General features: G+C 37.4%; 2 protein-coding genes across 5 annotated transcripts in view; one reads left to right on the plus strand and one right to left on the minus strand.

Annotated features, from left to right (window-relative positions):
• ccnk (cyclin K) overlaps positions 1–10,490 on the minus strand; it is a 33,997-nt gene extending 23,507 nt beyond the window's left edge. The window contains exons 1-5 of one of the 2 annotated variants that reach the window (XM_028821646.2): positions 10,338–10,490; positions 9,849–10,082; positions 4,907–4,988; positions 4,646–4,777; positions 773–878 (exon numbers count right to left, since the gene is read on the minus strand). In XM_028821646.2, the coding sequence (XP_028677479.1) occupies positions 773–878; positions 4,646–4,777; positions 4,907–4,988; positions 9,849–10,045 (517 nt within the window). In that variant the 5' untranslated portion in view covers positions 10,046–10,082; positions 10,338–10,490. Of the gene's footprint in view, positions 1–772; positions 879–4,645; positions 4,778–4,906; positions 4,989–9,848; positions 10,083–10,197; positions 10,288–10,337 lie in introns of those variants that run through there. The other variant, XM_051919802.1, reaches the window with a different exon arrangement.
• Positions 10,491–10,838: 348 nt separating this feature from the next.
• setd3 (SET domain containing 3, actin histidine methyltransferase) overlaps positions 10,839–24,954 on the plus strand; it is a 101,107-nt gene continuing 86,991 nt past the window's right edge. The window contains exon 1 of one of the 3 annotated variants that reach the window (XM_028821516.2): positions 10,839–10,997. The gene's annotated coding sequence lies outside the window, so the exon portion shown is untranslated. The remainder of the gene's footprint in view (positions 10,998–24,954) is intronic. The other 2 variants (XM_028821517.2, XM_028821518.2) reach the window with 2 other exon arrangements.

The raw sequence follows: 24,954 nt of genomic DNA on the forward strand, positions 1-24,954 counted from the left end.
AAAAATGCTTTGGTTGCCTCACATTTTTATGCAATTGTTTTGTTCACCCCACTGAGTTACAGCTGAAAGTCTGCACTTCAACTGCATCTGAGTTGTTTCATTTAAAAATCATTGTGGTAATGTACAGAACCAAAATTAGAAAAAGTTGTCTCTGTCCAAATATTTATGGACCTAACTGTATATCATAATCCAACTTGAGAAAGAGTCCAAAACACAAGTGTATACATTTACAACTCAGGCAAGAGAATGGGCGTTCTTAATTTCACCCAGCAATTTAAGAGAGTAAATGTTTAGTTTGCAGCCATGTAGTTTCCAAACAAACTCAGGCATCCAAAACTACATAATAACCGTCTCAATCCAGTGAATCCTGTTACAAAGTGTGCTAGTGCACAAATTAGTTCACTCTCTTGTAGCAAAAAAAAAAAAAGCCCAAAGAGAGATTAATGAAATTGTACTTTAGTGGGAATTGGAACAGTCTGTAAAAATAGGACATTAAGAGAAGATAGCAGAAAAAATATCCACTGTCAGTAGATTCTATATATAAAAAAAAAAAAAAAAACCCACAAACTGTGGATCCATATCCAATATTTTATATATTTTAGGGTACGCAAAATCTGGGGTTTGATTGCTTTTTCTTCAGTTGTATTCTAGTGGCCAATATTTTAAGCATACGACCTGTCTTGGGCAATATCTTACCCATTAAAACAGACTACAGTGAAACAATTATTGTAGTACATTAACAAAAACTGCAAAAATTAAATTAAAAGACAACCTTTCAGTTGCTTTGCATATCGGAGAAGAAACTGGTATGGATGTTCCACCTGTAGATCAAATTTTATTGTCTGCAGTAAAATTCTCTCCAAGACCATAACTTCCTCCTAAAGAAAAAATGATACATATATACACTATTAAGATATTTTAAAATTTTTGCAGCACATCAACACTTTTATAACACTTCAAACAAAAAGCAAGAACAAAAGCTAGCCCATCTAATCATGATAACATCATACTGGCACTCAGGTAAATATAAGAGCCATCAAAATTTAGTGCAGGTGCACCCTATAAAAGAGAATCATCTGCACATCCATCTTCTTGCCTTTAGTCTAGAACTGAAGGCTGGCTGAGCAGTCCTTGTTAGGATAGATAGCAAGCAAAAAAATAAACAATGAAAAGGAGCTTAAATCCTTAGATATACACACTTGCATGGTGCTTCACTGGAATTATCTATTTATTTATTTATTTATTTTTACTCGCAGCAAGTCTGCAAAGCATGAACCACTTTTACTCATGTACTGGAGAGTAAATACTGTAGCCTTCAAACTAAAAGGGACATTTGAACACACAGCCATTCACAAAAACAGGATTCTCTGTGCATCCAAGGTGACGTATTTCCTCCTCATTATAATTATTTATTAAACAGGCAACTTTATTCTCAGCAATTTAAAAATTCTGAATACATTAGTTTGAGTGTTTTCCAGGCAAGTGCTAAGGTAACGAACAATACAGAGCAAAACTTTAAAACAAATCACAAAGAAGCATAGACTATGGTTAATTTTAAAAAATGCAGAAGGTTAAAAGTTGATCAAGGATACAGACCCAGTTTGATGAGTTTGCAGCATATTACAACCATTGAGTGCTGCGGTGAGGAGCCAGCCATCAAGGAATAACAGACACAATTAAGCTGTTTTACATAGGTATTGGCTGGACTTTGTGAATTTAGCACTGTTTTTGTGTGTGCGTGTGTGTGTGTGTAATTTGTGGTTTTCCCTTTCTTTTTTTTGCACATTTTCTGATCTTCAGTAATGTAATTTTGTCCCACTATATTTTAGATATGGCTAGAATGACAAACTTGAACTGGAAATCGAAACTGATGTAACAAAGATGGCCTGAATATCTTTAATTACACCTCATCATTTTAACTATTCCTCATAGAACAAGCAGTCATTTATAACGATACTACATGTTGGCTGAGGTAGCGACATTTACATTGCTGACACTGAAAAGTATCTTTAAAGTGGAGATTTAAAACATAATAAAAAGGAATTTTGACAGATATTTTCCATTTGGCATTAGTGAGAACATCTTAGCATGACACAACAGTTAAGGAACATAGGTTAAACAGTGAATCAAAAAAGGAACAGATGAACGATACTTTTAGTGTGCCAGAGTAGTGTTGAACAACATGCTACAGTATACTGTACCTGTAAATCAAAAAATAGAGCATTGGGGCAGAAGAAAACTGACTTAAACTACTTTGTGAATGGTGGTGTAAGCTTGATTAACAAGCTAACCATTCATACTTCTATTCAAAAGCCTAACTGTGGAAGTCATGCTCAGAACAGATCTGCAAAATACTGTGGCATTGTACAGTCTGTCTGGAGTAACACAATGCCAAAATTAGTGTGATGTAAAACAAACTGTGGTTTTACAATTGAATGTCAGCTTTTGCCTTTTTAAAAAAAATCAAATTTTCCATAACGAACTGAATGGATGGAGGCTATGGGAAAAGAGGATAATCCAAAACTGAAAAATAAACACACATTAGAATAAGGAAAACAAATACATTTACTGTAGCATTAATGTAGTTTATTCAATGACCAGACCTAAGGGAGCAGGAATATCATGAAATTAGTGTATTCTGTGTGGTGATTGCTGCCTGCGCCTCCTCTTAATGCAAGAGGAAGTCAGTAGCGATTAACATGAGCTCGGAGAACACTTAACACAAAGCATTTAATGTGCTACGTAAGTTATGACGAGGTTTGAGAAAATCTATTAAATTAAATATTCATTTTAAAATGAAGTTTAGTTTACGATGTTCTACTATAATGACAAATTACTAGAATAAAGTCAACATGTCGACTTTAATCTCGACATAAACGGCGAGAATAAAGTAGGAATGTCGAGAATAAAGTCACACTATTACACAGTACCCAGGTACATTACACAGTATTGAAAAAAAAATAAAACAAGTACAACTTGGCTCGCAGTATTATCCAGTAGTATAGAAACAGTATTCACACATTTGAACATAATGGTCCACATCCGACCTTTTAAAACCAAAGTATCTCCAGACAACAGACACGGCTCCTTTTTCGGCAAAGGTTCTTCTGAGGCATCATGTTCAACTTTATTGTCTGCTACAGCTTCAGTCTCGGAATGTTCTCTGTCCATTTTCAACATTCAATACCTCCACTAATGCATGTACTCCGTTGCATGCGTGTTTAGCGGTGCAGCAGTGAAAAAGGTCCCCCCTTAAACAGTTTCCCGTTGCGCCACGTTCCGAACGTTGTTTAGGCTATTTAAACCGGTGTTGCGGTAAGAAAAATCCATATCTTAACAAAAATAAAAAACGTTTTTTGGTATGAACCAGTATACCGCCCAGCACTACTAGGAAGACTGGAAGAACATGGAATGTGATATTACGGTTACAATAGCATTAGGTACATTTTCTAATTGTTTAAAATTGAAATTACTCTTTAAAACAATCTTGTGTTTTTTAAATTTAGTTTTCTGGCTTTGAATTGTCACAATTTTCAAAGCTAGGATATAGCCAGTGTCGAGAGATTATTTATTATTGTTATTAACAGTCAAGGCTAAAAAACATGAGACAGAGCTGGAGGTGGCAGAGTTAAAGATGTTAAGATTTGCACTGGGTTTGTTGAGAATGGACAGGATTAGAAATGAGTACATTAGAGGGTCAGCTCAGGTTGGACAGTTTGGAGACAAAGTCAGAAAGGCGAGATTGTGTTGGTTTGGACTTGTGCAGAGGAGAAATGCTGGGTATATTGGGAAATTAATTCTAAGGATAAAGCTGTCAGGCAAGAGGAAAAGAGAAAGGCCTAAGAGAAGGTTTATGGATGTGGTGAGAAAGGACATACAGGTGATGGGTGTAACACAGCAAGATGCAGAGGACAGGAAGATATGGAAAAAGATGATCCACTGTGGCAACCCCTAATGGGAGCAGCCAGAAGAACAGTCAAGGCTATAGCATGAAGGCAGGATCTGACAAGTGTGTCAGCCACTGATAAATAACCACAGGCAGAGTAATCTTAATGTAGCAAGCTTTAAGGCTACAGCACAACTTGAGAGCTTACACAAAACTAATCTAAACAACATTTAACTACATATTTTTCTTGTCCAAAGCGATGTTAACCGATTACCAGTGAGGTAGATTTATTGAAATATGTTATTGGTGGCTTCTATCATTTTAAATAGACTTATTAAATAGACTTGCTGGCGATTGTTGACTATGAAGTTCATGATAATAGATATCTAATTCTTTAACTCTTTTAATAGGCATAAAAGCTGAGTGATATCTATCCTAAAAAACAAAAGATAAATAAAACCATATTCTGAAAAATTCCCAATGGTATAATGTTGATACAGAATAACACAGTTACAGTCTGTAAAAGCTGTTTTAGCGAAAACTAAAGAAACTTTTCAAACTGATGACAATTTATCCTGCAAGTATTAATTACACATTACTATACATTGTATTGAGAAACATTCTAGGTTTAGCTCCTACTTTACAGATATTTCTGAAACCAAAGGTTCTGGATCCCCTCAACACGAATAGAGGAAAAAGCAGCTTTAAAAAAATAATGATTTGATTAGTATCATGCTTTAACAATAGAAGAATGCTTACCTTTGGATCATCACCAAACTGTGCAAACTGTACATCATTCAATAAACTCCGAGCTGTTTTAATAATATCTTTACATTTCTTGGGTGTTTCTTCCACTTTACCAGCTAAAAACAAACAGCAAGCTCCTGTCACCTAAGGGGGAAAAGAAAAAAAAAAAAGATTAACAAGCAATATGTACCATAATTTGAAAATATTTTTGTATAATTCTGAATAATAAGACAGCAAACAGTTACACATATCAAAATGTGAAAAAATACTTACATATCTAGGAAACTGTTTGAAGGAATGAAACATGTAGAAACGGTGGAAATATATAATACCAGTTGCAAGTGTATCATAATGCCTGATAAAGATGTTAAAGAAACGTTTGACAATGACTTGCATCCAAATATACAGTATACTCACAATGGCTAGTATACAGAACCATATTCAAATATCTACAAATATAAGTTATGCTGGAATATCTGCATTATGGAAGGAAATCAGAAACTATTAGAAATGACTGAATTACACCTACCAATAAACATTTAGATATAAATTCATTTAGTAGCATACATGCCTTAAACATAACCACACAAATTTTTAAAGTAAATAAACCTTGAACTTTCCAGGCAAAACTGACAGAACGATAATTTCCTTGGATGGACAAATTACTTTTCATTGATGATTCCACTATGGTTAAACATATCATTGTGGCCAGTAACACACAGATGCTGGTTTGCTAATATTTTCAGTGCACCATCTCCCAAAAAGTAGAAGCAATGAATTTTATTGATCCTTGCAAAGAAACTGTACTAGCACTGCAGCAGAGACTTATGTACAAAGTGAAGAGCCCAGAGTTAATTTGAATGTCTGGGTCATTTTAGCTTTCTTAATGTTATTGCAAAGAAAAAACTTGATATGAAACATTTGCAAGCACTGTCATATTAAAAATAAGCAATTAGGCAAAATGCAAACTAGAACTGCCTTTCCATCTTTAGCTCACAGGAACAATACTGAATTAAAAATTCCTTGCGTGAAACTGAAACTGAGGTTGGGGTGGGGGGTATTCGCATCTAAGGAGGAATCAGGGTGTGTATTAAATCTACTCTCTCTCTATATAAAATCCTAAGCCTAAAAGTGCAACGATTCTATGTGACATTTTTATGTCACGCTTTAAATTGGGCTTATTTTAAAACCTACATATATATGTTTAGTATCATTCTTTTCAGAATTTATTGAACTTTAATGTAATGTTGTTAGATTTTCAGATTCTTATTCCATTTTTAGATTATAAACTAAAAAATATCAAGAACGAGTGTTTGTGCCAAAAGATTTAACCACGCCGGGGCCGGAAATAAAAGACGAAGAGTAGGACAGCTGCTGTACAGGCTTTTAAATGTTTGAAGTGCCGCGGGAGAGGCGGATCACATGGAGTGGCAGGAGCAGTAATCCAGCAGCTGATCAAGCAAAGTGGAGGTTAAAAAAAAAACATAAAAACAATTTGTTTCCTATTGTATCACCGTTTAACAGGGGGTTTCGGGGGAGTGATCACGTCTCCTTGGGGTGTGTTCAGCCCCCCCTCTTCACAACACAAGCGGCAGAGACGCAAAGCGGCTGGCGAGCGAAGTGAGCAGGGGGCAAACCACCTAGTTACTTATAATCTGTTTGAAATATTCATTAATAAATAGTCCTACCATATTGCCACCCTTCTAAGGTCCACCTTTTTTCATGTTTTACTATTTCACTAAACCCTACTCTCTCCTTCAAATGGCTGTTTCTAAACTATGTACAATTTTTTTCCTTGGCATTGGTCTCTTTTTATCCTCTATACCCTCTTCAGTCTTACCCAGCCCTCTTGAACTGTTCCTAATATATATGTGTTTTGTTAAATTCAAAGCGCTTTTCAGGAAGTCCAGGCTCTGAGGTAAGACTCAAAATGTATGAAGTTTGCATTAGTTAGTAAAATTTATAGGTTTTATTTTTTTTTTTTTTGTACTGAGCCCATGCTCGCATAACCACAGCTGGAAACTTTGTGACCATGGCTGTTTGAAGACACTTCTCCATTTAAATGAAAACACCATGATTTTACTCCATACGGTTTCTCCACACTGATGGAAGGAAAATGCATACTTCAATATTATGAAATCTGACAAAACTCACATTAGACAGGAAGTTTTTCATGACAATAGCTAAAATGTTTACTCTTTTGTAGCAGACCTTTTTCTGTCTCCAAAACAATGGAACCTTTATTGTTCAGATATCTAACAATGGTTGCTCTGGCATTGTTAGTTTCAACTGAGCACATTTCATATTCTCAATAAAAAAAAAATCATGTTTAATTCAACAAAATTTGAATTTACCAACTCTCTTTTTGCAACAATATGTCATTTAAAAGAGTGCTTTGATGCCATAACATTTTAGTTCATTGTTCTTTTTGCTTTTCATTAAGTGGTATAGTATGCTTGGATAGAAATATTTTGTAACACTAATCAGTATATAAGACTGCTAAGCGCACTTCATTTTGAGCCATGGGGATCTTTCTCCAATTCCTTGAAAACTACCTTTACACATTTTTTCTCAGTTGTATGTGGGATCTTTTTCCATCTTCCTCAATCAAGCATTATCCTCTTCTCAGACTGTCATATTTCTTCAGGTTATTTTCTTTTCATCCACTGGTTCATTTTTGAAAGAGTTTGTTCAAAAATAATTAATCTACCATTAACTGTACTTGAAGAAAAAAATGCATGCAATGACACAGTATTGTATGGTTCAGGTAGATCAAAAAAGAAATTTTGGCTTCACACGGCACATCAGGGAACATCGCAGTAAACTATTTTCTGTAAAAGAATATTGTTTCATCAAAGACAACAAATTACATTACACTGGAGAGCTATCATAATATGGGCTCAAATGATAAAGAAGAATGTCAATGACAGTGCACTTCAAGCGGTACCTTAAGATATGAAACTACTTTTATATAGCCCAATAAACTAACCAAAGTCTATTGTAGTGAACTATCTGCCAAAAGACAATTTATCTAACTTGCAATCAATTCTTTATGACTGAGAGGGGTGCGATACCCAACAACACTTCAATCCTGACCCAAGTGGTCTAGTAGTCATATTATGTCAAAGATCTGGCTTATTAACTTTCTTCATCTACACTGTCCTTTTAAAAAAAAAAAAAATTTAAGACTAAACCTGGAGTAAGAGTAATGCTGCTGACAGAAATACACTGGATGCATTAACAAGTCCTCAAATGAAGAATCCAATGCGTTACTATACATTAAGTAATTATCACATTATAAAAGGGTGTCCAATGTATTTTTTGCAATGTCAAGAGATTCCTGACTGGTGTAATCACACACACACACACACACAAAAACAAACACATTCCAATATTTGTTTATGATAGACTGAAAATCCACCTCCCCTATTACATGTATTCTAATTGTTGTGATACTTGAAGAGCAAGTGGTCAAGCTCAGCTCAAATGAATTATCGGCTGTGCTTTTTTCCCCGATTGGTCACCACAACAGCAGTAAAACAGTAAATATTCCATCACTAATTTTCACTTCCAACCCGCATGCATGTGGTACACATTTTTTTAATGTAAAGTCAACTAGTTGAAAACTAATAAATTAGGAAACAAAATCAGCCAATTGCTGCTTTATCAATTGTGCCCAATGGGATACCCATGTTTATGGTACATTTAGAATGTTTATAACAGCAATTTATGTACTATTTACATAAGAAATTTGACAAAGGAGAGGAAACCATTCAGGCCATCAAGACTGTTTAACTAACAGCTAATTATAGGAGATGTTATCCAGATACTTCTTAAAAGGTTATCAAGGTTTCTGCTTCCATTAAATGTCTCGGTAGCTATTCCAGATTCCCACAACTTTTTGCATAAAGAAATGCACTTCCCCTTAATTTCCACCGATTGCCTCGAGTACGTGATTCAACTTTAAGGTGAAGAAATTCTGCTGGATATACTTCATTACTGCACTTGAGAATTTTGAAGGTCTGGATTAGGTTCCCGTATACTCTTGTCTGCTAGAGACTAAACAAGTTTAAATTCTTGACATCTGTAGGAGTATGATATGTCCATAAAGGAATACTACACCCAAAATGATATAACCAAATAGCTAATTCAAAATTATCAAAGCTTTCACTCGCATGAGGCTTTAAGGTTCCCGTTTCTGATGTGCACTGATAATTCATTGAAGTAGTAACTATTTTCCAATATTTATGAAAAAACAAGACATTTTGTGCACACAATTGAATAGCTGACATGTGGATTATGTGACACATGTAAGATGAGATTCAACCCACACCGGACATTTTTTACATTAGCATTTACTTATGTTAAGTGAAATGTTTTTCCCCTCAATTTTACAAGAAAACAGAATACTAAAGATAATTCTTGGTCAACATTACAAAGTACATGGGTAAGTAACCAAAATAAATAAATAAATAAAAAAGATGCGGATGAAGTACTCCTTTAAGCCCTGAGATGCACTTGGTTGCTCATCTACACAGCTTCAAATGCTACTGCGTGTTCCTTGGAGTGTAGTGACCAGAACTGCACACAATACTCCAGATGTGCTCTTACTAGAGTATAACATCTCTGAATTCAATTTTTTTTTTTTTTATGAAATAACATTTCAGGTACCTTCTTAATATCTCCTGCTCAATATAGTGTGTAAACATACACCCCCTACATCTCTGAAAGAGGTTTCCACTGCCCATGCGTAGCACTTTTATACATTACACATAAGGAATCCATGTCTGTACAATAGGAATGTTTACATTGAACTAATTTGGTAAAAACGCTGACATTTCTTTCTGGTGGTTACAATATACTGTTAAATGTAACACACTTTGTGATGTTCATGAAATGCAACATTAAAGACTGGGAAAACATGGACAATTTTGTGCACTCAGCGGTCAAAACGGAATGGGTCAATTAATTTAGGTCAGGTTATACTGCTAAATCTTTATTTCAAACTTATCGTGATTACACATACTGGAGTAACAACCTCCAGAATTGTAATAATAAGAAATATTAGTTATAAAGAATGGTTAAAGAAGAAGCAGATCACATCAAGGAAAAAATCCAATTACCTGTTCCAAACATCTCCCTATTAAGCCTATTTAAACTACTTCGTATTCACTAACACACACATTTGACATGATCCCCAGACATTAAAGGATACAGCCCCAGACGTGTCCCGACGTCGAAAATGAATCGTGCGCCTTCTCTCCGATACCGTGCTTCGGTTGCTGGATCAAGACCTTCAGATTGCGATGGTGTGTGTGCCAGATCTTTTTTGTCCCAGTACCAGCATGGTTTGATATGGTCCTGGCTTGTAGTAGGGGTAACGGGGGTAGAATTTTCCTTATTTTCCTTCATTTGTTAAAGCTGAAGAAGATTTCACTGTGTCAAACGCCTGCGAGAGAAAGTTAACTGTTAGTTTTACTGCATACACATTCCATGAGGTCTTATTCAACAAACATTCACTTAGTTTACAACGATACCATCAAGAACAGTGCAAAAATGAATACCTTTACACATTTATTAAGGATAACATACTGCCTTTTGTCGTTGCTAGACTACCCCAAGACGCATTTCGGTACATTAACAACTACAAAAAAGACGATATGAAGAACGGCAATAACGACGCAGAAGAACGACAGGTTCTTACCAGTACTGTAAATTCTAAAACGAATTAAAATTCTCCTTTTAGATTTCTCTTATTTATATCCCACATACGCATATTTTTTAATTACACAACCATAACTCCACAAAAAACATGGGCGCCGCCATCTTTAAGATAACAAAATAACGTCACAGGGTTAAAACAAGTACGTCTTCATAATTACACTGTAGGCGTGGAGTTATTTCTAATTGACAAAAAATTGACCAATCAGCATTTCGTACTCACTGCCGTATAAGGGTATAAGATGCCTGTTACAAAATCAAATGGGTGTGCTAATGTTAAGCAAGCGAACGGATGTCCGTAGGAGAGGCGGTACCTTCATTAGAAAAGGCGGAGAATAATGATTACGTTTAGAAGACATCTGTTATGAAGCCGCACTGTCGACCAATTAAATGAGGGTATTTATTTTTATGCGCGCAAGTATCTTGAACGGCACGCAAATTAACCTATAGTAATCTAAAACGAAATCTTTGACAGCAGACAGACGGCGCTGGACCAGGTGGGATTTATATGCTGTTGTCCATTCAGAAAGCGTGGTTAGTAGGCGTGGTCACCTTCAGGTTTGGTTGCATTCACACTTCTGGTGGTGGGTGAGAGATTGAACTCCAATCTGACAGGAGGGCGCTGCTGCAAGTTAAAGGCAAGGTAAAGATTTAATAAGGATTAAAAAGACTAAATCTTTTTTGAACTGTAAGGAGTGATTTTATTAATTCTTAAAAATGTTTGCACTGCTTTAGTGGAGAATTGTAGGGGGTGGGGGTTCGAAATTATCGGTTACTTTACTGTATAAATAAATATTTGAAAGTTTGCCTGCAATCAGTAGGAACACAGTAATTTAAAAAAGCGAGTGGAGTGGTTTTCTAAAGCATTGCGTGAAAAGGTAATGCTTATTTTTCCGTAAAACGTTTAAAGTTTAATTCTGTATACGTTAGCTAGACTTTGCATATTGCAGAAGAGCATAGGGAGTAGTGTCCCCCTTTCAATTATAGCTTGTTTTACTTTAAACTTGACAGTAACAACACATGGCCAGTAATTCTGCACTGGTTCTTTTATTACTGAGCAATATTTGTTTTTAGCTATTTAAAAAAAATGGGAATTATTTAATAAAAAGCGGTCTTCCACTTAGAAACCAATGCATTATGTAGTAATAGAAAAAATATATTTAAATTCCAACACAAAATGACATGCAACAAAAAGACAAAACGTTATATTGAAGCGTAAAATATGCATGATTTACATTAAAGTGTAAACATGTAATGCACATCTATCGGTTTCTTTTAATATTAGAACCATTTATGTAATGTTGGCTTCAAAAATTCCCCATTCAGTTTTCGGTCCATCTGTCCTAAGTAAGATGCCCTCTAAACTGCCCCTAGTCTGCAGTTTATGAGTAACAACTGCTCAGTACTTTCTTCCAATTGGGTCGTTCTCAAGCTTACGTTTTATGTAATGTATTTCACATTAATATGTCCAATGTCTGTTATTTTTTAACTAGATTTGCAAGTCTTATTATAGTCTAATGCATTATTTAAAGTCAGCTGTGCTCTTTCAGATACAGTACCTTTTTTGTTTAAATGTTAAATCAGAAATTGCATTGGCACCTGTATACATAAATATGAAAATTATATGATGTGGGAGTGTGGTTTTGATTTCCATTTGCAGGAGAGCTAGCAGGCTTTTTTCAGAGCTACTTCATTTATAGTATGCTAAGAGAGAGCATAGGAGGAGCTGTTTTTTTTTTTTTTTTTTCCCCAATCTGAAATCTGGTAGAAATATTTAAAACTGCAAAAAGGAAAAGATATGTTAATACCTGCTGCTACTGTAAAATAAATCATTCTACAATGGCAGAGCAAAATGTTCTTGTGAGAAAGTTACATCCGCGTTAGACAATAGTTCTTTATAGTTTATATGGAGAACTCTAGACACATTTACAAAACCATTTACCTCCCAGTGTGGTCTATTTGATCTTTCTGAGGGCCTTCAGATATCAACTTGGTATTTTTTGATATACTGGGAAAATAAGAACTGACAATCTATAATGAGCCATATGGCCTATCCTCATTAAACCTGTATATTTTTATTTTTTTTTTATTTTTTAGTGTAATGCTATTGCATATGCTATTAAGTGCAGTGCTATGATGTGATATACAGTTTACATTATATAAAATGAAAACTTCAGAAGATTTCAGAACATTTGACACAGTGATTGCTTTAGATGAACAATTATTTCAAGGTTAATCAGGAAAGTAATTAGGGTGACCTGTTTTTCAATGCACGGTGTAACAGAATAGCTTTATCATAAAAGTAAAAGTCTTGTATTGGTGTATTGCCAGATATTACAGGTTCTTGTAAATGTATTTTAATGTCAAACTGGAATAAAGCATCTTCCATTGAAAATAATAGTGTCAAGTGTATATTGGGTATAGCCGATACGTTTTGAGCCACAGTGCCTGGTGAATATATACATTTCAGTTGAATTTTACGTTAAGATATAATTACTCACTTTAATTTAAATCCTCATTTAGTTGTGTGCTTTCTCCCTCTTTCTGTTTATGCATTGAACTGTGGGACTACAGCTAGAAGTCCGTCAGCTGTAACAATTCCTTTGTAAGTGAACACTTATAAATTTTAAACTAATACTTATTCCTTCAAATTTGGCCATAGTGAAGAAACAAAATGAAATAAATAGACTAATTAAGATAGGAATTCCCCATCTCTTCACCACCATCCATTATATGTACCGTTTTCCTTCTGGCAGCAAGTTAAATGCAACTTTGTCATAATATTGTTGTGAAACACACACTGTATAATTGACAAGAGTCACATCTCATGATTTTGTTTATTGTTATTTAGTGATGTTTATCAAATGTATAATAATTTTTGTTAATGAAGGCATTTTTCACTTTTTTTTCTTTATATGAATAAAGGTTCTCTTGAAATTTGCAACTATACAGTTGCACATTAAATAACTTTGAATCAGTTTAAGCATTTAACATGTTTATCAGTCATTGTTTCTTAGTTGTCGCTGTGTAAGTTTGGGTGTGAATGTGAGCTGGCTTTGCAAAGTACTAGTGACCATTTTATTTTTGTTTCCTGCGTTGTTACTGGTGATGCTGATATATGATGTGGCTCCCAGTGACCCTCAATTGGATTAATCAGGTCTGAGAATGTTAACTTATGTATGTCATTCTGAATGAGAAGTTATTTGAGTTTTGCAGTTTCCCAGCATGCCTTAGCAATGTACAGTATTTCCTCAAGTTGCAGTTTAAGTATTTGCAGTGCACTTTTTTTTAAATTCTGGAACTGTGCAGTAATTTCTTAGTGATTCAAAAAATAGCATTAATGATGTTGTATGTTTTTATTAAACCACATTTTTCTTGTTCTATCCTAAATTGTAATAATTGAGAGCAGGTTACCTATATTGTGGGTGGCGCTAAGATGCAAAAGGTGGTGATGTCGGCATTCAGCTAAAAACACTTGTTCACTTTCTGGCGGTAGGGTCTGTCTTTTTGGTGAAAGTTTTGTGTATTCTATGTTTTTGAGTGAGTTTTCTCCATTCTCTTCAGTTTCTTTCCTCAGTCCAAAGGCTTACTCTCAGTTTTTCAGGTCTTTGGCCAAAATGTAATGTATTAATTGATGAAAGTACATCTGAGAGAACAATTAACTTTTTTGTTGAATGATCTATTATCATAGATTGTATTATCTAGCATCAGCTGGTACTGTGTGAAAAAGAAATTGCACCTTTACGCTTAGTAACTTGCTGCCTACCCTTAGCTGTAATAACTGCAACCAAACACTTCCTATAATTCAAAATCAGTCTTTCACGTTGGTGCAGAGGAATTTTAGCAAATTTTTTTCTTGCAAGTTTTATTGTGAAACACTGGTTGGTTTTCAGATATGAAATGCTCGTTTCAGGTCCTGCCAGAGCATCTCAATTGGATTTAGATGTTAACAGTAACTAGGCCCGTCCAAGACTTTAATTTTGATTCTTGTCAAACATCATGATATGGACTTGAATTTGAATTTTGCATCATTATCTTGCTGAATGGCCTTATGTTATACTGTGCATTCGGAATGTATTCACAGCGCATCACTTTTTCCACATTTTGTTATGTTACAGCCTTATTCCAAAATGGATTCAATTCATTTTTTTTCCTCAGAATTCTACACACAACACCCCATAATGACAAAGTGAAAAAAGTTTACTTAAGGTTTTTGCAAATTTATTAAAAATAAAAAAATTGAGAAAGCACATGTACATACAGTAAGTATTCACAGCCTTTGCCATGAAGCTCAAAATTGAGCTCAGGTGCATCCTGTTTCCCCTGATCATCCTTGAGATGTTTCTGCAGCTTCATTGGAGTCCACCTGTGGTAAATTCAGTTGATTGGACATGATTTAGAAAGGCACACACCTGTCTATATAAGGTCCCACAGTTGACACCTCATGTCAGAGCACAAACCAAGCATGAAGTCAATGGAATTGTCTGTAGACCTCCGAGACAGGATTGTCTCGAGGCACAGATCTGGGGAAGGTTGCAGAAAAATTTCTGCTGCTTTGAAGATCCCAATGAGCACAGTGGCCTCCATCATCCGTAAGTGGAAGAAGTTCGAAACCACCAGGACTCTTCCTAGAGCTGGCCAGCCATCTAAACTGAGCGATCGGTGGAGAAGGGCCTTAGTCAGGGAGGAGACCAAGAACCCAATGGTCACTCTGTCAGAGCTCTAGAGGTCCTCTGTGGAGAGAGGAGAACCTTCCAGAAGGACAACCATCTCTGCAGCAATCCACCAATCAGGCCTGTATGGTAGAGTGGCCAGACGGAAGCCACTCCTTTGTAAAAGGCACATGGCAGACCGCCTGGAGTTTGCCAAAAGGCACCTGAAGGACTCTCAGACCATGAGAAAGAAAATTCTCTGGTCTGATGAGACAAAGATTGAACTCTTTGGTGTGAATGCCAGGCGTCATGTTTGGAGGAAACATGGCACCGCTCATCACCAGGCCAATACCATCCCTACAGTGAAGCATGGTGGTGGCAGCATCATGCTGTGGGGATGTTTTTCAGCGGCAGGAACTGGGAGACTAGTCAGGATAAAGGGAAAGATGACTGCAGCAATGTACAGAGACATCCTGGATGAAAACCTGCTCCAGAGCGCTCTTGACCTCAGACTGGGGCGACGGTTCATCTTTCAGCAGGACAACGACCCTAAGCACACAGCCAAGATATCAAAGGAGTGGCTTCAGGACAACTCTGTGAATGTCCTTGAGTGGCCCAGCCAGAGCCCAGACTTGAATCCGATTGAACATCTCTGGAGAAATCTTAAAATGACTGTGCACCGACGCTTCCCATTCAACCTGAAGGAGCTTGAGAGGTGCTGCAAAGAGGAATGGGCCAAACTGGCCAAGGATAGGTGTGCCAAGCTTGTGGCATCATATTCAAAAAGACTTGAGGCTGTAATTGTGCCAAAGGTGCATCGACAAAGTATTGAGCAAAGGCTGGGAATACATATGTACATGGGATTTCTCCGTTTTTTTATTTTTAATAAATTTGCAAAAATCTCAAGTAAACTTTTTTTCACATTGTCATTATGGGGTGTTGTGTACAGAATTCTGAGGAAAAAAATGAATTTAATCCATTTTGGAATAAGGCTGTAACATAAAATGTGGAAAAAGTGATGCGCTGTGAATACTTTCCGGATGCACTGTAGCTTCAGCTTGTGGATAGATGACCAGAAAGTCTTCCTGAGAATTTTCTGATACAATGTATAATTCATGAACAACCTGTCATAATTAAAAGATTCATGTCCTTAGATAGCAAAACACCCCTAGACTATTGTACTACCACACCATGTTTGTTTGGGTATGGTGGTGTTTACTGTGGAATGCTGTGTTTGCTTTACACCAGATGTGATGAGATACATGTGATTGAAAAAGTTGCATTGTTGTCTCATCCAACTGTTGGGCATTCTCTTAAAAGGTTTGGGTATTATTCAAGTGCTTCCTGACAAGCAAGATATGAACATTTTTTATACAGTTTTGTTATTGGTTGTCAGTTGTTTCTGCCCTACTCCTCTCCAGTGAGGCCTGTTTTGGTCTTTGATTGTGAAGTCATGAAGACTAACTCTTTTTTAACGATGCTACACATCTTCAAGTATGCTTTTACACACTCATGGGAAGATTCAGTCTTGTGTTTTCCATTTGGATATTCTGGCTTTCATTAAGGTTTGGGAGAGTCCCAGAGTTTTAGACTTGCCATTAGATCATGGTATGATGTGCTTGTTTCAAGTTTTGTTTTGGTAACTTGACTGTAATGGTAAGGATAAATAAATGAGGTTTATGTTGAGCAGAGCTGGCTATTATCAAACTTAGCTGTGTTCAATCAGCCGACTAATGATCCCATTAACTAAGTTGATTTATTTGATGGACAATTGCTTTTCCATACTGTGTAATATAGTATTGGATAAGTATAATGTGTTATTTGTCTGCTCGATTGTCTTTTGTCTAATATTAGATTTGTTTGATTACCTGAAAATAGTCATTGTCAATAATTTGTAACAATGGAGGAAATGCTATCATTTTCATGTAACAGTTTTCTCTTTCTTTTGTGCTGTCTTTCTGTTTTTTCTCTTTTCAATAGCCAGCAGTTCTCCTTTGTGCCTTCCTTTAATGTTGTGTAATGAAAAAAATATTTTTCTCAGCTGGGAGAGTATATTTGTATCACAACTCAGCAACTGAAAAGTTTGAACCTCCAGCAGTTAATGGCAATTTTAATGGTTATTCCTGGATGGAATCATATTAACAGGTTTTCAGACTTTGAAGAGTTTACAGAGGTAGAAGGGATATGATACTTGTTAGGGACTGAGGAAAGACTTAGCAGAGGCTAACTAAAAAAAGAAAAATGTTTGCTGGCAGTTAAGACTGCTCCAATGCAAACTACTAGATGTGCTAGTAGTACAGTCACATGTACAGAACAGAGTGACATTTTTCGCTTGTATGTCCAACTGAAATGTAGCATATTGCCACTCACTGGCACATGATTTTACAAAATTGAATGTATTAGAAAACACATCTGCTTGACATGTACTCCTCCTTACACCTGTGCCCTTATCATTTGTTCAGTTTTGCTCCCAATTCCAGAAAGATTGTGGAGGGGAAAAAAGTAAAAGACTAACTGAAATGAAGTTGGTAGGTGAAAGCCACCAAAATGACCATTTCAATGTAAATGGCACAGTGGAAGAGAAGAGAAGGGAAGCAGAATTAAGAAGGTACTGTGTGGTTTGGTAATATGCATGAAACACTTCGTATCCTGTGCCCAGTAATGGCAAGAGGAGATGCCTGAAAAGGGCACCTATAGATTTTAGCAGCTTCTAGATAGAAGTGTAAGTTGAAGTGTTCAGTATTGGAGTTGGTAAGTTAAAGATTCAATTAACAAGAGTGGAGTCCTGCCAGAGTTTCAGTCAAGAAAGACGTAGAGTGTGTCATAACTCTATCACACAATTCTATATGACATAAGTAGCAATCATTTAATATATTTTTTGTTGTATTGGGGATTGTGTAAGAGAGGTGAAAAAGAGTGCAGGCAGGGTGAAATTGGTGGAGAAGAGTGTCAGGAGTGATTTGTGACCCACGGGTATCAGCAAGAGTGAAAGGGAAGGTCTACAGGACGGTAGTGAGACCAGCTGTGTTATATGGGTTGGAGACGGTGGCACTGACCAGAAAGCAGGAGACAGAGCTGGAGGTGGCAGAGTTAAAGATGCTAAGATTTGCACTGGGTGTGATGAGGATGGATAGGATTAGAAATGAGGACATTAGAGGGTAAGCTCAAGTTGAAAGGTTGGGAGACAGTCGGAGAGGCGAGATTGCGTTGGTTTGGACATGTGCAGAGGAGAGATGCTGAGTATATTGGGAGAAGGGTGCTAAGGATAGAGCTGCCAGGCAAGAGGAAAAGAGGAAGGCCTAAGAGAAGGTTTATGGATGTGGTGAGAGAGGACATGCAGGTGATGGGTGTAACAGAGCAAGATGCAGAGGACAGAAAGATATGGAAGAAGATGATCCGCTGTGGCAACCCCTAATGGGAGCAGCCAAAAGAAGTGGACATTAAACTGTAGTTTTCATGAATTCTCTGTTTCATGTATAATTAATGTAATCAGTATATTGACATTAGTTTTTCACACAAAATATTTGTGTGGTTGATCGAAATGGCGCAAGGGCTATTTTGCTGCAAAAGGAATGTGGTCATCCGATATCATTGGTTGATCCTTAGTTTTGTTGTTATTGCTGTAGTGATATGAGGTTTTTAATATTAATTGTTGCTTGTCTATAAAAAATGTTCCAAGGACTTCCTATTTAATACCAGTTTAAAACCTCTCTGCAGTTCTGTAAAAGGTATTTGCCCCCTTTTAGTATCTGTTTTTTGTATACTTTACACCGTGAATATGTAGACAAAATATAACATTAGAGAAAGGGAATGAACACAAAATACAGTTTTAAAATGATTGTGTTTTATATTCATGGAACAAAGTTATCCAACAGTCCTGTTACCCATGTGAAAAAATAGTGGTCCTTATAGTTTCAGTACTTGGTTGCAGCGCCAATAACAGTAATAATCACAAATATTTCTTATATTTTTGATATTAGTCTTTCACTGTTGAGGAATTTTAGCCCATTCTGCTTTGCAGGCCTTCCTTAATTCATACACACTAGTAGGTTTGTGAGTGTGAAGTGCTCTTTTCTGGTCCTCCCACAATATCTGTATTGGGTTCAAGTCATGACTCTAAAACTTGAATTTTTTGTTTCTTAACCATTTAGTTGTAGGCAAGCTTTTGTGTTTTTTGTTGTTTTTTTTTTTTTTTTGTTTTTTGTTTTTTTTTGGTGCATAAACCAGTTAAACTTTAGTTTTGCGTATCAGACAGATGGCAGCCATTTTCCTTGAGCATATTCTGTTTAAGTTCAGAATTTGTGGTTCATTAGTACTGCAAGGTGTTCAGATTCTGAGGTAGCAAAGCATGCCCACACCATCCTACTTCCTCCACCACGTTCTGTAATGCTATATTAGCTTTATACCAAAGATAGTGTGACTTCCATCCATCCATTTTCCAACCCGCTGAATCCGAACACAGGGTCACGGGGGTCTGCTGGAGCCAATCCCAGCCAACACAGGGCACAAGGCAGGAAACAATCCCAGGCAGGGTGCCAACCCACCGCAGGATACACACAAACACACCCACACACCAAGCACACACTAGGGTCAATTTAGAATCGCCAATCCACCTAACCTGCATGTCTTTGGACTGTGGGAGGAAACCGGAGCGCCCGGAGGAAACCCACACAGACACGGGGAGAACATGCAAACTCCACGCAGGGAGGACCCAGGAGATCTGGGGACCTGGGTTCGATTCCCAACTGCGAGGCAGCAGCGCTACCCACTGCGCCACCGTGCCGCCCTAGTGTGACTTATTTTGTCCAAATAATTTTACTTTTGACTTGTCTGTCCATAGAAGATTATTGTAGAATGCTTTTGAAGTCATTGTGGTGTTTCTCTGGAAATGCAAGATGAACACTCGCTACTTTTGGTTTGCAGAGGTTTCTGCCTTTGTACTCTCCCAACTTTCTTTCAAATTGTGAAGGCATGAACATTGACCTGAGTTTCTAGGCCTACAGTTCTTTGAATGCTCTTTTGTTATCCTTTATGACTTCTTCAAGATATTACTGTGTCCTTCGGTTAATTTTGGCAGGCCTAATTTTCCTTAGAGATAATCTGAAACTGTGGTGAATTTCCCATTTGGAGAAAATGGCTCACTGTGTTGTGGCATTGTAGACATGCTTTTATAACCCTTGTGGCCTGCCAGGGGTACACCAGCTTCCCAAACCCAACACAAGCAGACACAAGTTCAACAACAGACATGGCTTTTATTCAGCTATGGAAACTCTTCCCAATAGTTTCACACACACTAAGCACATTATAAAGCACAATACAATAATAGGGCAGCACACAACACTTTGTCTTTCTTCTCTCTCTTTTTTCTCGTCCGCCTCCCCCCCTCTTCCAGCAAGCTACATCACCTTCCTCCCGACTCTGGCTCCTGGAGCAGTGGCTGCTGGCTCCTTTTATCCTGCTCACAATAATGTGTCCAGTGCCTATTAGCATGGTCCAGAAGCACTTCCAGGTGAGGCAAAAGTGCAACAAAGTAGGGCTCTGCAGCACCCCCTGATAGCACACTTGGAACCCAACAGGACGGAGCCAACAAAGTCCAACTCCCAGTGTGCCCTGTTAGAATCCGTGGTGATGCTGCAATCCAGGGGGGCTACCACTTAGCGATTTAGGGGAGATAAAGCCCTGTCTGCACAGTCTCCCCTGGTCCTTCCTTTAAGAAAGTGTCCCAGCCAGGTAATGGCCCTGACCGTCTGCTACACCCTTTTTTGATTGGTACGTTTTTAACAACATTTTTCTTCATCTCTATCCAAAATTCTTTTGCTCAAGGCATAGTGTCTTCCTAGAATCATTGTGACTACTCTCATGGTAGGGGTCAATATATGGTGAGGTTTAGAATCAACAGGGTTAGCTGTATTCAGCCAGCCAAGTTTAATTGTGAGTTAACTCTGGTCAGCTGTTTGAGTGAGAAACTAAAGAGCAATTACCTTTTTACACAGGCAACTATATCACTTAAATATTAAGCAGCAATTTAGAAATGTTTAATATTTTATTTTGCGTAACGATCTAAAACTATTCTTTGTGACAAATGAGGAAATTGGGAAGGAAGCAAATACTTTTTCACATCACTGTATTAGTATGATATACAGAAATATTTGTGTGTATTGGCCCAGGTTGACAGCAGCTGCTAAATCCCTTTTCAACTCAAACCATCGACAGTGGTAAACCAAGATGAGCCAATGAGGACACTTACACAAAAGAGATGGTGCAAAATGGTACATACTGTAGTGCTTTTATTCATATAAATTATCCCAAAGTTCAAAACTACAAAGTGCAAACAGTGCAAATCCATTAAATGAGTGCTGGATTTTATTATTTGTGTGAAAGCTGAAAACAATAAATAATTAAAATCCATCTTGGGAAACCAAGTCCCTTGAGGCAATCATTAATTCATTTAAAGCAGCTCACTCTGCATCCCAGCTCACCCCAATGGGTCTTTCCAGCTAGTGGAGATGTTGACAGCTGTGGTCACTTTCTCCCAACTCCAAAAATTAAAGGAACACTTTGAAAGCACATCAGATCTCAATGGGGAGGAAAAAAAATCCTGCTGGATATCTCTACTGATATGGACTGGGTAATGTATTAGGAACGGAAGGATGCCACATGTTAGATGGAAATGAAAATTATCAACCTACAGAGGGCTGAATTCAAAGACACCCCGAAAATCAAAGTTAAAAAAATGATACAGCAGGCTAGTCCATTTTGGCAAAATTTAATTGCGGCAACTCTAAATCGTACTCAGTAGTTTGTATGGCAGCTATGTGGGGGCATGCTCCTAATGAGATGGCAGATGGTATCCTGGGTGATTTCCTCCCAGATCTGGACCAGGCCATCACTAAGCTTCTGGACAGTCCAACGCTGCCAGGTTGCACCTCAGATGGACCAAAACATAATGTCCCAGGGGTGTTGTATTGGATTTAGGTCAGGCGAGCATCGGGGCCAGTCAATAGTATCAATTCCTTCATCCTCCAGGAACTGCCTGGATACTCTTGCCACATGAGGCCGAGCATTGTCATGCACCAGGAGGAACCCAGGACCCACTGCACCAGCATAGGGTCTGAGAATGGGTCCAAGGATTTCATCCCAATACCTAATGGCAGTCAAGGTGCTGTTGTCTAGCCTGTAGAGGTCTGTGCGTCCCTCCATGGATATGCCTCCCCAGATTGACCAGCACTGACCCACCACCAAACCGGTCATGCTGAACGATGTTACAGGCAGTATAACATTCTCCATGGCTTTTCCAGACCCTTTCACATCTGTCACATGTGCTCAGGGTGAACCTGCTCTCATCAATCGAGCTCCACGGTGCTGAGCAGGCAGTGAGCACAGGGCCCACTAGAGGACATCAGGCCATCCTCATGAAGTCTGTTTCTGATTGTTTGGTCAGAAACATTCACACCAGTGGCCTGCTGGAGGTCATTTTGTATATTTTGTATTTTCTAAACTCATCAAGGCATTGATCCTTGCATATTTTGCACCTGTTACTTTGTTGCCTTCTTGTGTCTTGTTTTCTCATTTTTTTATGAAGTTCTTTGCTATGGTTTGTTTTATGAAATATGCTATTTAACATAACACTGGATTTTTAGAGACATTATTTTTAAATTTGTATGTGGACAGCTGTTTTACTGTGGTAATGTTGTGAGACTTTTTTGATGTGCTTGCACCAATACTCATGAAGGCATAAGTTCTAAATGAATGCAGTAAGAAACAAAAAATACATTGCTTTCAGCTTACATCAACGGCGAAAAGCTTATACCTAAAGAAAAAAATAGGCAATTGAAACAAAACAACCACAATGAGACTGCATTATCATGTTAATATAAAGGGGGGGGGGGGGCACTTTAGAAGGACCATTTAATTTTATTTAAATAAAAACACATACAATATTAAAATAAGCCGCATTGATTTTGTTCTGAACTATAATGAAACGCCTCCTGTTTACATCTCATTATTTCATGTACCCCTTTGTTGACATTCACCTGGTTAGCTTGGCAACATTAATTAGAGATGTTTAAAAAGTAAGGAGTCATGACAGTACTTTCTCTACTAAAAGACTTTACCATTGGCATGTAATGCAAAGAGCAGTTTTTCATAGATCCACCAAACTTTTTTCCACTCATGCCGAATAGTGGTTAATGAGCAATCATTATTGTCCCCTTATCTGTAGGAAAAAGTGGGCATTGCCTATTCTGCTAGGCTTTAATAGTACACCAGGCCTGTTAAGAAAGTAGATTTATCAGGGATTCAGTCATCTAACTTCACCTTCCCACAGCTTGTAATTCAAAGTAAGTGGCTGAACTCTTCCGTACCAGGACCAGCCTGTACTTCATCTGATAACAAAGGTGTAAATTAGAGTTGAACTGACATCTTTGCAGAGGCCCCTCGGCAAATTTCCTGAGCCAGAAGGTGTCAAATGGATTCAAACCAGAACAAAGAGCTGTAAATTGATGAACAAAACAATGGCCCTATGTGATTACACTGATTTTGTAACTGGAAGTGACTTTAATCCAATCACAAGAAGATACACATTCTTTAAAATCTAGTTGTGCTAATATTTCTGAGGAGAAACTCAGAGGGATGGATTATCTCCCAAGAGACTCTCACAGGACACTTCCCTCTAGGCACATTACCTTAAGAGAAGACTGTGCTATCACTCTGCAAAATGACCTTCTAAAACCTCTCTCTGAAACCAGAAAAATGATGAGCCATTCTCTCTTTCAGGGAGCTGAAAACTGACAATCTCTTCTTTGGATAGCTGAAAGCTGAGATCCAGTCTGCTGAGAAGCAGTCATTACTTCAAGAAGGGAACATAAGCATCTAAACTGTCATGCCAGAATAATAGTTTCCCCTATGAAATTGCAGAAGACGTGGTAGAAAGCAAGCTGAGAAAGCAGCACAATAGAACACCACAAACAAAAGATCTTGCAGCAAAGAGAGTACACTTCAACAAAAGAAGAATCCTCCACTTGAACCTATTGCAGCATCAAAGCAGCAATTCCACCCAACATCGGACGTCCTCTGTAAAGACTTAGTATCATAAAACTGTCTGTGCCAAGATAAATAAAACCAACAAACAGTCAGCCTATTCTATTGTGTGTTGTTTTTCTGTCTGTGTCTTGTCTTATATATCAATCTATATATCCAGTTATCATATTTCTGTAACCCTTGTGGTTATCAATAAACTGTATTATTCTGCTTCTTAAAATGAGTGTGCTTCATTTACCATGATATAAGTCTCATGGCTGGAGACCCATCTCTTGCAACAGGTGAGGTAAATAAAGTAGGAGCCTTACTGAATTATTCAATTAATTACTAGCATTGCAGAATGCAAGACTGATAATTAACCAAGTTAAATCTCTCCTCATGTCTTACACAGCTGTGCCCCATTCTTGAGAATTATACTATGCACAATCGTGTTATTCTAGTGAATGTGCAAGTTCTTTCTGTGAATAGATTCCTTACAACAATAGTCGTAGCCAGAGAGTGAGGGGAGGATTTCGAGTTTGATCCCTAACTCGAAATAAAAATATTTTAAGACATCTACAATTGATTTATCATGCACAGCATTGTGATTTATGTACTTTTTCAATGCCACTAAACTTTAAATTCCTTGGCTGTTAAGAACAGGGACCTTTTAGGGAGTACTTGCAGACCGAACAGGAGTACCTCAGCCTTCTCTCCGCTGAAACTTCCCTTAGCTATGAAAGCTCTTGTTCATGTATCTCCACAGTTCGTTACTTTCCCAAAAGTAAAAGAGCTCAAGGTGCTATTAAGCAGGGATTTGAGCAGAAGAGATTCCTGAATATGACTGGTGCAATAGATTGTTGCCATACAAGCATCTTCAGTGAATAAACCACTTATATGAATAGGAAAGATAATAGTAAATAAACACAG

The sequence above is a fragment of the Erpetoichthys calabaricus genome, chromosome 16 (genome assembly GCF_900747795.2).
Source record: "Erpetoichthys calabaricus chromosome 16, fErpCal1.3, whole genome shotgun sequence".
Classification (NCBI taxonomy): domain Eukaryota; kingdom Metazoa; phylum Chordata; class Cladistia; order Polypteriformes; family Polypteridae; genus Erpetoichthys; species Erpetoichthys calabaricus.